The sequence below is a fragment of the Monomorium pharaonis genome, chromosome 7 (genome assembly GCF_013373865.1).
Source record: "Monomorium pharaonis isolate MP-MQ-018 chromosome 7, ASM1337386v2, whole genome shotgun sequence".
In the NCBI taxonomy this organism is placed as follows: domain Eukaryota; kingdom Metazoa; phylum Arthropoda; class Insecta; order Hymenoptera; family Formicidae; genus Monomorium; species Monomorium pharaonis.
Window position 1 is genome coordinate 428031 of NC_050473.1, and position 14838 is coordinate 442868.

General features: G+C 43.5%; 1 protein-coding gene across 1 annotated transcript in view; it reads right to left on the reverse strand.

Moving 5' to 3' along the window:
* Nucleotides 1-14838, reverse strand: part of LOC105830881 — a 144043-nt gene that overhangs the window by 59191 nt on the left and 70014 nt on the right. Inside the window, exons 3-4 of the mRNA XM_036290295.1 lie at nucleotides 6173-6221; nucleotides 2041-2299 (exon numbers count right to left, since the gene is read on the reverse strand). Of these exons, the coding sequence (XP_036146188.1) occupies nucleotides 2041-2299; nucleotides 6173-6221 (308 nt within the window). The remainder of the gene's footprint in view (nucleotides 1-2040; nucleotides 2300-6172; nucleotides 6222-14838) is intronic.

Sequence of the window (14838 nt, forward strand, 5' to 3'; positions counted from 1 at the left end):
GGATTCTCGCATGTTGCATTTTGGACAAGCTGGAATTTCAGTCTAAATTAATTTCAAGCTGCGAGAGATCCGCTAACGATAAACACTACAATAACGCATGAATGATAAAGAACGCTTTTACCAATTGCAGACTGACATCACAATTAACTAACGCGCATAAATAGATTCATTGTGTTTGGACAACTAGAAACGTGAAATTTAATTGTTTCTACATAAATTTTATGGCGATTAAAAGCAATCAAACGCGCGTGAAATAAAAATTCGTCACATTTAATAATCAAATTTTCAATACATAAATTTTATTGGAGATATTTAAGCATTAAGAAGATTTTATTTAAAAATATATATACATCTACATTTTTTTTTAAATCTCTTGTTTACGTTTATTTTTAAAAGAATTATCCCATATCACCAATAACTTATCTCCCTCGATTTTAAAAATAGAACAGAAATATTTCTATTATTAAAGTCTCGTGTGCTTATTGTCTATTGACTTTGAACAACATTTCCAGAATTCTTTGATCAGGTCTAATAATAACATCTACAAAGCTACGAGGCGGAAAGATTGCGCTCGTACAGTTATCAAAAACAAAAAAATCAAAACTCTTCGTGCTCTTCTATGCTCTCTACCACATCGTCCGCGTTCATTAAATATACGAAAATAAAACTACAGAATATTGAAAAGGTAACTTACATTTTACATTTTAATTTCATGAATTTTGTAGATAAATCGTTAAAATGTTTTAGAAACGAATTTTTAAGATTAAAGAGTTAAGGAGTTTTGCGAAAATTCGCGTGAAGCGCAATAAAAATAATAATAGCACAATATTAAATTCTCTTCTCTCGCAACGCGGGGAAATCAACGGACCTTCATTATTATAAACTTATTCGCGAGAGCGAAACGACCCGGAGGAGAAGAGTTTGCTGTGTCGAGAATTAGTTTCCTTTTGCGGTTAAGAATACTTGAAGAGGCCTCGGCAGGCCGCTAATTAGAGGTGCGCATCGAATCTAATTTAACTAAAGTTCGCGAACGACGCGCCGAACCGCCGCGAACACTCCCGGTGGGAACTTCCCTCTCCGGATGATGTGGAGGACTTGGCGCGCGCGAAATGTATCTTTGGCGTATTTCGTCCGCTGCGACGACGACTGCGATGCGACTCGCGCGCGTATCGAATCAAAGGGCCGGAGTGTGTAATTAGCGTCCCTGACCGACAAGACGGAGGCGACGAGCGGCGTCGTCCGGAAATTGGTCATCTGTGCGAGCAAGACGTAAAACGGGGGGGGGGGGGAAGACCTGGCCGGGTGCCAGAGTGCCGTCTTCGCGAAACTGGTAAATGCACCAAAATAAAAGCTCGTAAATAGAGCAGATACGAATCGATACGAGCGAAAAGCTCTGGGGATTGCTCTCGTCTACGAATTTTATCTTTCATCCCGGGGATGATTTTCTTCTATTGCAGGACGTGACTATTTATGGAAAAATCCCCATTTATTTTCAAGCAGAGACTCATTAATTTTGTTTTGAAATCAGTTAAATTGCAATCTCATCTTTATCCAGCTTATCATTATTTTGTAATACAATTGTAAGAGCCGAGTTTTTTTTTTTCGCCAGTCACGTCTCGTTCGCGGGAAACTGAATTGCGAAGGAATATCAATTTCATGCGGAATGGCTATTAAGACCTCATTTGTTCGATTTGCGCAATACGGTCGACGGTGAGAGAGCTTATTTGTACCAATAACTAACTTTAATATAATAATTTCCATTAGATTAGCGATTAATACGAGCTCCTGGGATAATTGTTAATGATTATTCCAGTTTATAACGTCGATTGATAATTACGCAGCAATAATAATCGTTATATCTGTCGGATTTCGGATGCTAAACTGAATACCGAACGAGCTGCACCGTCCCCGATTAATAAAGCTTATTAAAAGCAGTATGGCATTACGCTCGGCGTGTAAAAATAATAGAAAAACAACACTAAAACATCTTTTCCCCCTCCCCCACAAAGCATCGATTGTACAACACATTTGCGGACTCACCCTTGTAATAAAAGAGGCAGTACTCGGAGAGGACGAACCAGCGCTTCTTCCACAGCATGAGACCCTCCGAGCCCTGTTTATGCAGCCACCCCTGCAGTGCAACGGGGGCGGAGAGGGGCCTCTTCGCGGCGGGCGAACGAAGACCCCCTTGGGGGCCGCTCCGTCGGCGCACCCCCGAAACGGAAGCCGCCACCCCCGAGCCATCGTGCTTGCTACGTACCTGGACAGGTACGGCCGGCGGCGTGCTCGACTGGACAATCTGTGAAATATAAACGCGCCCTTTCTTATCGGGACACTCATTTACAAATCTTACGGCCGGCGTTACATCAACGTCGGTTGAACTTAATTTAACTAAATTAAAATCCCGTTTCCCGCCCCCCCCCCATATCTTAAAGTGGAGGAGAAGGAAAAATCGATAGGAAAAATAGGAAATTAGTTGTTCTCGTTTTTTGCTTATTCGAATTAATTAATTGCGGCGATTAATGCACATAATTTGGGGATCGCTAATATAAACGCGAGATGGCATCTAATCGAATTAAGGCGGAAAATTAATTAATCATAAAATTTGTAACTCGATGTATTCGTTGCGATTCTCGAAACGAACATGTTTTCCAGTTTTGTAAAAACATCCACCCAATTAACATGACGTGTAAAAACGTGCGACTGAATAATTTAATTACGCGACTTTTACACGTTCCAACGAACGTAAAACATGATTTTGTTTATCATTTCCAAGGCAATCGCGTAACGCGTCACACACGTGACGTTGAAATGAGGTGTATTGAATGGCGTCGAACATCTTCCGGGTTCGTAAGGATTTACAACGTAACCGCGATCCCGCGGGACAAAGGAGGAGAAAAGCTGGAAAGTGATAAATCTTCGGTGGAAATTTGGAATCTTTCCCTCGTCACGATCATCACGCCCCGCCGAGATCTCCGGGCGATCTCCTTTTATTCGGTGCCTTCGCCGCCGAATGGCGGCTCTGATCGAAATCCGTTTTTCCGCCTCCCGACGCGCCACGTTATCGCGCAAAATTGCCGTTGGCCGACAAAAATTTCGCCACGCCACCACGGAAACGTCTGTCCGATAATGAAAAGCCACGGAAACGAAAAAAAGGGAAGAGAAGAGAGGACCACCAGACCGCCGGCGATAGCGCGATCGCCATTCGAACCGTCCGATTCTCGCTTGACGCTTATTGAGGGAGAGAAAAACGCGGGCCTGGTATCCCGTCCGGGAGGAAACAATCCGCTAAATAACTAATTGCTCGATAGACGATAGGAGCGTTGGCGGATTGCATTTCCAGTGCACGCGAGCACGCGTCTCCGGCAAGTCCAGTCGGATTTAATCCTCGAAATAGACCCCGGGTGTATTATGCACAGGCTGCGCTATCGATTTCCCTCCGCCTTCCCGTCGGAGATTTAAAAATACATGCGCAAAAGAGCGGGAGGGCGCATCGGCTCTCGGTACAAAAGATTGGAGAAGGGTCGTGGGAACACTCGAAACCTCTCCATTCCTGACGTGGAAATGAATAATTTACCGCCCGCTCTCTCTCTCTCGCTCCCCCCTCCCCCCTCCCGGCCGGGTTTCCGCCGTAGAATTTTACGAGACATCCCCGAATGCGCAGACGACGACGAAAAATAGTTTACATATTTTGCGACGCTCGCAAGAGTTTCCCCTTCGCGAGATATTGCGCGCAACGGCGAGATGTTGCCGTATCGAACGGTACGGGATAACGTTACCATTAACATCGTCCGGGAAGTAATGTAACGGGGAAGTAGTTTACGAACGTATCGATATTCCTTTGCCTATTTCCTAATATTCTTCCGTTCCCCCCGTGCGCGTTATTAAAATTTACGGACGACAAATTACAAATTTACAAGTTCACCGGCATCGTTCGGGGAAAAGTCTGTTGTATACGCCGGTAAATTTCGATATCGCCGCGCGCAATAGCTGCTCCTCTTATCGACAATAATGCACTTTGCAAAGGCGATATTTAAGAATCTCCGTCAATAAGAAACTAATATGCAGAAGGAAATTTCAAATATACAATTATTGTCTCGTATATAAACAAGAATATGAAATCTTCTTTAAGAAATTTCTTGTAATCTTGAACAATGAAGAAAGAAGAATTTTGTATCGAGAAAAATAGATTCTTATTGAACTGAAAGAGAAAAGTATTAGATAAAAAAGAGTAACATCTTCATACAGAGGATTAGAATCTTTTAATACTATTAATTATCACAACAACCACGTTTACATTGTACTTTTTACATGGCAATTATAATGTTAAAATAAAAGTAACATATTTTGCTGAAATATGATATGAGATATAATTATGAAACTTTTTTGTCGACAAAAAGATGAAGATGAGATTTGCCTATTCTACCGGCCTGCAGCGGGTCTTGCTGCTAAATATAATTTTCTGTAAATTTGATATTTCTGGCTCGCATAAACTGCGCCGACAATTTTGTCAGTCTTGAAACACAGCTTAAAATTTCATAAATCCACTCAGATCGAATCAAGCAATTTTCATCCTCATGTTTAAAACGTTTACCCGAATAATCAGCTTATCTCTTTTTAAGGAATATTTTATATCCTTACCTTACGTTGAATTGACACTAATCCTTTTTTTTCTGTGTACATACATTTTACTTACAATTTTCCCCTAATATTCTACCATCGTGTTTTTTCGCGCGTTATTAAAATTTATAGATGGTAAAACACAAATTTCCAAGTTTACAAGCGCCGATCGGGAAAAGTCTGTTGTACGCCGGAAAATCTCGATAGCGCGATGCGCAATGCCGCGTCCCCTCATACCTTCGATAACTTCGCAGATACAATATTTGCTAAATCTTGCTTCTCTTTAGAAGAGTACTCCGTCAACAAGAGACTCGTGGATACGTTTTATGAGAGGAGTAGAAAATGCCTCTCTCCCCCCCCCCCCCTACCCCCCGCCGGTTTTCCGTCGTAGTTTTCCCCGGTGCTCACAGAAACGTCGATAACACAAGCTGTATCTTTCAGGAGGAATACAAAGTGCTGCGGACACGTCCCTTTGAGAAACTCTCGCGACACACACACGCGCGCGCGCGCGTGTACGTGACACATGTAGTACGCAAAGAGTGTCCTTAAATCGCGCGCGGAATATGCCAAGAACTACACCGTGGGGCATTTGCTCTCCCGGGGGACACATGAAATAACACAATGCACAAGTTGTCGATGCGAGGGAGGAATCACCCTCTTCGGTGATTGATCTCTCTCTCTCTCTCTCTCTCTCTTCTCGAGATTCTTCGGCCGAAACACGTTACGCAGGAGTTGCCGCGGAAGAACATTAGCGCGCGCTTCCCGTTTCGCCTCCACCGCGAGGGGTCGTACGTCGTCTCGCCCCGACGAAATTTCCCGACGACGACGACGACGTGCCCTCGTCGCGCCAACGCGAAAAAGCCGGACACGGAAGAGGAGTCGCCCGGGTAATCCGTTAAATTACAAGCGCGCCGCTCGCGCGCGCCAGTTTCTCGACGAGCAAAAAAGCAACCAAGTTCCCGGGGGTTCCCGTCGATCCCGAGGAAAACTTCGTTTCCCCCGCGGTCGGGGAAAAGCGGCCGAACTCTCGCGGCAAACTTTCGCTCTCTCTCTCTCTCTCTCTCTCTCTCTCTCTCTCTCTCTCTCTCTCCTTCCCTTTTCATCTCCTCCCCGCTCTCTCGCTCTTTCGTGGCGCGGCGTCGAATTAAATCACGGCCGATTCGTATCGCTCGCCATTATCCCCGGACGAGGGTGATCGGCGAGTCACACGACGCGCTAATTCGAGCGATGCCTCTAATTGGAGGGTTGCGCATAGCGTCGGGTGGTTTTCCGCTTTCGTGCAAAGGTCCGCGGCCGGCATGCAACTCATTAAACATTGCGGTACCGAACAGTAGATAATATAATCGATCGCGGGGAAACGACCGTTATTTATAGATCGCGATTCGTGCGGCCCCACGCCAATTCCCTTGCGATGCGATTTTGTCGTAATTTTAACTTCGACCGGCGGGGACGGCGAGTTCTATCCGCGCGTTGCTCGTATGTCCCAGAGGGGGGGGAAAAAAGAGTACAATTTCGGCGCAAGTAGAATTTATCACGGATTAATGATGAATACCTTTTTGTTGTCCATCCCGGGCGTGGAGCTGGTCACCGGCTGGTCGAGCCTGCAACAGAAGGACAAATAGCTTTGACACATTTGCGATGAAGAATGCGACACGTTAAAAAAAAAAAAATCATTCGTGACACTTTGAGATAAACAAATTTACTTTTACGTCAATCTCGTCAGGGATTTTGAATATCTTGTCGTCGGATTTGGAAAACGTTATTTTATTAAAAGTTATCTTTACAAAATCAATAACGTCACAATTTTGAGAGAAACGACGCTTTTGAGAGTTTGCCGCTTTTTTTTTATCTCTTTGATTATTATTTTTCTCAAAATTGTGACGTTACAGCCAAATCATGTCAAAGTTACATTAAAGTTCTCGTAATCATAATATTAGTCTATGCAACTTATGATTGCCGTAACCAAAATGGTAATTTTTAATATAAACGGAAAGAATTTTCTCTGAAAAATTACCCTGAAAATCGTGGTAATTGTGGGACAACGTAAACCTTGAAGAATTTTACTATACTTTTGACAAAATTGACTAAAATTTTGTAAATTCTACTATGCTTCTAACACAATTTACTAAAATTTTGTCAGATTTTATTAAAATTTAATAAATTTTGTTAAAAGTATGGTAAAATTCTTCAAGATTTACGTTGTCTCACGATTTTCAGGGTCATTTTTAAGAGAACATTCTCTCTGTGTAGCAAACGGTCCCATAAGACAATCACCATAGGTAATGAAAATAATATTCCCGACTAATTATTTTATTAAGCAATCATATTCGCAAACATCGCGCATCTTCTTCTCGGTGTGTGTCTCTCAAACATCAATGCGATCGTGGATATCGTCGTTTCTGCGGTATTCGGAAATAAGCCACCGTTCTGTTGTGGCAACCGTCGCGCCGTAGCAGTGGCATTTGCCATTGGCTACCAGGTAGGAAAGGGTCAACACACTACACGCGGGATGCCCTTGCCGGCGCGCCGTGCAGTCGCAAAGGCATAACGCGCCATTGCTTTTTATTATCCGCGAGCTGCTGCACGTCCGTATAGGTGCAACGTGGCCGCGCAACGTGACGCGCGGCCGTTCGTTCGGAAAGTCGCCTCGGTTAACGAGAGAGAGGGATCGATTTATCGGTGCCGTGATACGGTTTTATCCCTGAGAGCGCGGAGTACCTTGGCTCGTCGTCGTCGCCACGATGACACGGCCACGGCCGAGCGCCGCACACGTGACGCCGCGCTCCCCCCGACACGCGAATTTCCATTTCCATTGCCGGGCGCGTGTCGCCCGATATTAAAGCCCCGAGAATCCCTTTATCAGTCGATTTGATTCGATTTAATCTCCCGAAATTGTGAGAACTGCGGTTGAAAATTGATGGCGTCGAGTGTTGCCGGCCGACGCGCAAGGGTATCTCGTCCCCGGGAGGGTCGATAATCGAACGTACAGTCGCCGTCGAGGAATAATGAGCGAAATGTAATTTCGTCTGATGTCGAGCGCGTTTATTCTCCGAAAAAAAAAAAAAAAGAAAAAGTCGCGAGAAGCAGCTTCTTTGTATTACATACACTGAGAGAAAAATGTTGTCAATCTGACTACATTTTTCAACTTGATTGGGTTTCTTCGATTCGCATTTACGTATTTCAATCAAATTTGCAAACACTCGAATCGAAGTTCAAGTATTCTATGCATTTAAGTTGATCAATCAAATCAACGATTCCCTTTTTGTGTATCAAATTTCCTTTTTTTTTTCCCCCGTAGAATCCTTCTTCCCTAATTGGTGGCATTGGTGGATCCGAACGAGGCCGCGCGACCGACTTGAAAATTGTCGATTCGTTTTACGGGAAAGCTGAAAACGACATCGGCGAGACCGCAGAGATTCGATTGACCGGTTCGCCATCCGAGTTTCCAATTCGTCGCTGATCTCTTGCCCGGCGGGCATTTAGTGGGGTCCAAGTCGCGTTTAGACGGCGATAAGATAATCGACGGTAACGGAACGGCGCGTACCGCGTCGGCGACGACGACGACGACGACGGAACGATTAATGCCCATTAACGTCGCATTCATAGCGGAATAGCGGGCGGAATTGCGTCCAAATGAAATTCCAGACGCTCCATTGCGTGGCCTTCGCGTCCGTACGCGCAGATTTTAACGACTGCCCTTAATTGGGGCAAAATTGCTGCTCTAATGGCCGTTTCCGTTGCGGGCGAAAGAGAGAAAGGGACGAGGGAACGACGCTACGCCGCGTATAATTTCTGAGCTCACGGCGTAATTAAAAACCAACGCACTAAACCACACTCGTGCGCCTTGATAGAGCTGTTTCCATCTCCGGAAACGCCAAACCGTTGTTTTTCGTCCGCGACTATATTATATTCGAAAGTCCGCGGTCTTCGCGTAAGAGAGAAAAAGCCGGGCGGTGCTGGTGACTTTTTTTTTCCCCCTACGCGCTGTTGTTCCACCGCCGTTCACGGGATAATCCTCCAAGTGGCGCTGTAAGACCGAGATAAAATTACGAAATGACTTCTGTACGAGGGGCGCACGCTGTAAAATCGTGGATGTTCGCGTGCGAGTAAATCCGTTGCGACCGGAATAAATCCCTGTTCTTTTACGAGACTTTTAATGTTATACATATACGAACATCCCGAAGAAGTACAGTTTATTGGAAGCAAGGAAACTGTAAAGAAATTAAAATAGTGGCGTATCGCGTATTCAAGAATGAATCGCAGGCGCTGCAATTAGAAAAATATTTATTACACCGCCAGTTTATTATTACGAATTATTTTAAGTAATAGTTATTTCATTCAAGTACCTATTTTTCTGCACTGAGAGGAAAAATTGCTAAATTCAAATAAATATTTCTTTGAATAGTGCTAATAACATATGTTATAGAAAATCAATAATATTTATTTAAAATAAGTAATAGTTTTCTATAATTGAGAAAATATTACTTGTTTGAAAAAAATATTGATTTTCTATAAAATATATTATTAGCACTATTCAAAGAAATATTTATTTGAATCCAGCATTTTTTCTCTCTCAGTGTGTGTGTACAGAAATCAATTTTACGTACAAAATGATTTGATTGACTGCATTATAAAACCATTTATCAAATAGGTTATTTTTTGCAAACATAAACGTTACTTTAAAAAGACCCGATAATTAAAAAATCTGAAAACGCTTTTCTTAGCATGCATTTTCCCATGTGTGCAAATGTTCGAAACAAAAAAAAAAATTTAATAAAAACGCAAAGTCTAGTGTGTCCTGCTCGACGAAAGCGATTCGCGACAGCCGGCGACGACGCCGAATCAGGCGCGCCGGGTAAACCGGTCGTCGTGTAACGCGAACTCAAAACGAATCGCCGTACGTTTTACTTTAACGTTCGCGCACCCCTTCCTCCCCCCCCCGCCCCCTCCCGAAATTGGGTCGCCGCGATGCGGTGCGATGCGCCACGATCTAACCCTTTGATGTAGCGCGGCGTGTACACTCGTTTATTCGCGGTGGCGCGCGGTGAATGCGGCCACGCGACGCGGTATCAAGCCGATCTTTTCTGCAGACTTGCTAATAGAAACGCTTCTCGCAGCAAAATCGCTGGCGCCGCGATTATCACTTTTGGCAGTTTACCGTTCCGGGGCGGTCGGGACGCCCCCCGAAAAACTGCAGGCCGCAGCGGATATTAGAGTTAAAAGAAGAGGTTTTTTTTTTTTTTTTGGTCGCGACCTCGTCCTCATCTGTCGGGTAAAAACAAGTGATTAAGTAAAATGGAAAGAGCTCCAGTGTTCCGGCGGAACTTGAATTTTTTATTTCGCTACCACCCAAAAATCGATAAGTGTCTTTTTTTTCGCTCCTCCACATGCCAGACGTAACTTTTTACTGTGCATTAAATTAAGTATTTAAGTACAAAAGCAAAACACTTTTCGCTTGTGTTTTGTATAAAAAATTAAAATGCCAGTGAGACCCGCTATTTTCGAAAAAGGAACAATGCCCGACCAAAGTTTGACTTTAATATTAAATGCTATGTTTTTCCCATATAATATTTATAATAAAATAATATTAATAAAATACTTATATGAGAAAAACGTTTAATATAATATTATTTTATATCAGGCAGATAATCTATTTTAAGAATGTACAAAAATCATCAATGCATCTGACAATGAGAAAAAATGTTTATTTGACTAAATTTTCCAACCAAATTAAATTTTGTCCATTCAAGTGTTCATATATTTCAATCGACTATATAAACACTTGAATTTGTGCATTTAAGTTAAACGCATAAATTCTCCAGCTGACAAAATTTTAATTCAGTTGAAAACTTTTGTCAAATCCGCAATATTTTTTTCTCAGTGTAACTATATATAGTAATTTCTCTTTTTAATTTCAGGGCGAAAAAATTGTGCCCTGTCCCTCGACGACGGAAATTAAAGCGCTGCTTCGACACACGAAGGGGAATCGTACGAAATGTTTTCGAATCCCGCGCCGCAAACCGAAGGCAAACATTTCAAAGAATCCCGGTACGCTCCGTGACGTGTTGGGAAAAGCTGTTCCTTACACGCTTATTACAGCGTTATTCGTGCTGCAGACATATATTTACCGTAACGTGACACCGCCGCGTCGCGCGTCGTAATGAAATTAGAGTAGTTACGCTCGAATGTAACGTACGCTGCACGCGTGACGAGACGGAGGCAAAGTAAAGGAGACAATTAAAAACGCATGCCGGCGACCGCTCGACAGTCTGAAAATGAGGGTTTAATGCGGTCCACCGGTTTACGCTCGCACCCCCTCCCCCCCCCCCCCCAGATTAAATGCGCCACAAATCCGTAGTGGCAATTACGTTATTAGAACGCCGTTTTAAACGCGCATTAAACGTCATCCCGTGGCTTTCCGAGTATCGTATTTCCGGATGTGCTCTTTTAGTATCGGAGAAAATTTACTCCTTTCGCGCGAGATAGCGTTCGTAACGTCACGCGCTTCTCCTCTCTTAAGTTCACCGTGTCGCTTGACCCAGAAAATTCATGTCGAAAGCAACGAAATCGATATACCCTATGAAAATAGACAGCGGAGGAGCGGACGCGAATAATTGGACGTCGATAAATTGCTAATGGACGAACGGGTGGGAGACGGTAATATATAAAAGCCGGCTATTATAGATATCTTCGTCTTCTTCTTTTTTTTTTTCCTCACGGACGCGCGACCTTGCCGGGACGATAGGAGTCGCAGCATCCGCGGGAAGGTCAGGATAAAATTAGCACGTGCAGGTTGCGTATGAATGCAGAGGGACCTCGGCCGTGATCATGAAGCAATCATTTGAATGGACACGAGTACACTTATATCTCACGGGTCTCGTGTCTCTCTTTTAGGTGAGTTATACAAGCGCGATAAGGTGCATATTTCAAGAGCGGAAAGACACGGCAGGCCAAATTGATCGGTAGCTTTACCGCGTCACCGACAGCAATTTTCTACATTTTTTACGAGCGAGTGCACGTGTCGAATTTGTACGGTTAATTTTCGCCCTTTCCCCGAGACGTTGCATATGCGGACAAACGTACATATTTAACTGCGAGCGAAAAGCTTCGTCGCGGCTGGCTGAACTGGGAAGGAAACGACACCGCCCCCCCCCAGAGGGGTGGGCGAGAATTAAAAAGCTCAGCGGTGGAAAACCGGAGGCGCAGTTTCGCCGCTTTAGAGAGGGAAGAATGGAGCGACGGTTACACACACACAGACACGTGTGAAAGGCCCCTTCACGGGAACTCACAAATATTTTTGCATGCGGGCATAAAAGATCCTCGCGTAAACCGACGAAGTGCTTGCTCGTCTTGTTGCGCTTCATATTGGAAGAACGTAAGAGGATCTCTTTTTCGAGCTCCATGAAAACGCGTCGCTTGCTCTCTTCCGGCAGTTTGCACGCGGAACGTCGTCGTTCCGGCGTTTCTTCTTTTTTCCTCCCTGTCCCCCCCTCTCTCTCTCTCTCTCTCTCCCTTTTCGCGTTTTTTAATTCAAAAGTTAGCGAGGAGCACGTACAAGTGAGACAAACATGGCGAACGACTCCTGCAGGTTACGTATCCACGTGCCAATACGGTGCAAGTTCTAGTCGATACAGCTACTTCCGGCTCGTCCTCGTCCTTCTTCTTTCGTCCTTCGTCTTCCAGCCTTTTCCGCGGTTTGTCGCCGACGAAAAGGGATATTTATCGCGGCCGAACTTTATACCCGCCTCGTGAAGTGACTCGCGTCCGGAAGACGGGGTTCTCGGCTGCTCGCAAATCAGCCGATACGAAATTTATGGGGGGGGGAGAGGAGGGGAGCAAAATAAACACCCGCCGAAGCTAATTTATAAGCATACCGGGCTTAATGGCGTAAGACAGGATATTAGTTGGGGAATTTATGTTAACTTCCCGGCGGATGCATCCTGTTGCTTTGTCAAGCTTCCTCCCGGCTGAATATTGATCGCAGGGCTGAAAGTTACCTAGCAGCTTACAGGTCGGCTAACCAGCGCTATATGGGATGCTTCTTTTGGAAGTGATATGCGCGGTAACAGAAATAGTATGAATTTCAATGAGACGACAAAGATACGGTTGTAAACTTTTAGTGAAAACTTTACCTCGAGAAGCAGAGATTTAAAAAACCGTCGACCATTATCTTTTATTTTTTAAATAAACAGTTTATATTTACTTCTAATGTAGAAATTGATGTTACTTTAAATAATAATTCATAAAAGTCTCAGAAATGTATTCGACAAGTAGCACAACAACTAAAGCGTATGAAGCGTTTGTTTTATGAATAATAAATTATACTTAAAAATTAACTGAGTTGTAGGTTGGATTTTTAATTTCTTGTCACTGCTGCGAAAGAAGAGCATAGTTTTGCTGAGGCATGCCTGAAAATTTAATTAAATACGAGTCTACAGAATACTAAATACTTAACATAACTTGTTTAAACAATTATCTGTTACGTTCAAATTGGAAGAATGTTTAAACTGTTCGCGGCATTATGCTTGAGCGGCCTGCACGATCATTTTGATAAAACTATTTTCAGCTGGTCAGGTCGTGCTGAACTTTTGGGTATTTTCAATAAAAACCTTTCTTTCCGCGCGCTGACGGGATCCTGAAATATTTATCGACGATTTAAAGCAACACGATCGATGACCGTAGAATTGGAAAATATGAAGTTTATCTCCGCCGACGCGATTTGTAAACTCAGCGAACTGTGAGTTAATTATTACGACACGCTCTTCGAGCCTGCCATTCTATATGTAGCGATGAGTGCACACGAGGTTTACACGGTTTAGATCGATACACTGCGTCTTGTCGGCCGTGGTGTACCATATACATCAATATGTCATTTCCTCTCACGGCATCCCAAGAGTATAATTGAAACAGAATGGATCCCCCTTCGAGGTAACGGCGAATCGTCCCTTTCCCGTTTCTCTCGGTCGATTTTCGTTTCGAGCCCTACCGACTAGCTTATCTCTATCTTCGTTAAATTTGCGGCGGGGCTTTTATTTTTCAAGTAATTTAATGCCTGCGCACTTTGCGCGCGAACGGACGCGTCAATTTTTTTTTCTCCTTTATGATCTGCGTAATGCACATGATAAATCATAAATTGAACGTTAATTAAGGTAACACGACCATTCGGAATCGCGTCAAATGCAACAATACCATTAAAGATCGCAAATTGTCTGCAATGGGCTCTTCGTGTCTGATTTCAATATAACGATATCATCGTTGCGCCGTGTAACAATTGAGCGCATTGGTAATCAATTACACGTTCGAAGCCTCCAATTAATAATATTTCGCAGCGTATCATTCGACGCCGTATAATCGACACAGAACTGCAAATGTTCGCATCTTTTTTTTTTTTGGTACCGTCACAAACTCCACCATAATATTCTTTTGTAATTCCTTACATAATTTTTTTTTTTTACTCAGTACACACAGTCGCACTAGTCAAGTTCATTGTACGCGAGCGCCGAACGGGACAATTAATAAAAACGAAAATATTGTAACGATCAACCTGCACAATGCCGTTGCGCTATTACATTGGACACGTAAGCGGTATGTGTGAATGAACCCTTATACACTGCGCATGCCGTACGCAACGCACGTGTCGCAGTCGTGAAACGAAGTCTTCCCGGCGAGTGCAAGCCCTAGCCACATGACCTAGGTAGCCGATCGATAATCATGGCGAAAAGCCCGTACGGTGAAAACAGTGGAATCCCCTCGCTTCATTCGAGTGGGGAAAGGATGCGCTTTAACGCGTTGAGCAAAGAACTTACTAAGCGACGCACAAAGGGACGTTGTGTATAAACGAAAACAACGAAAACGTGGGCGAAGAGATAAATTATGTTTGTCAAGTTGCTATTCCCATTTTATGCAAGTAGTTTCGCAAATGAGTAGTTTGTTGAGCGAGTTTGCTGACGCAATGGCTGTCATAAGATGCATCAAACAGAAGAGAATGAAGACGCGATATACCGAGGGAAAAAAAGTGTGTGACGTTCGCGACTGTAATAGTAAAATAGTTGTGATTAGGAATATCACTTTTATAATAATTAATACTATAATAAATGTATGCTTATTGTGGATGTAAAGAATGATTGCTCCGTGGTACAACTTACGATATTAAAATCTCCATTTTGGTTATGGCAACTATATCGTAAGTTTTATAGATCAACATTATAACTATGAGAA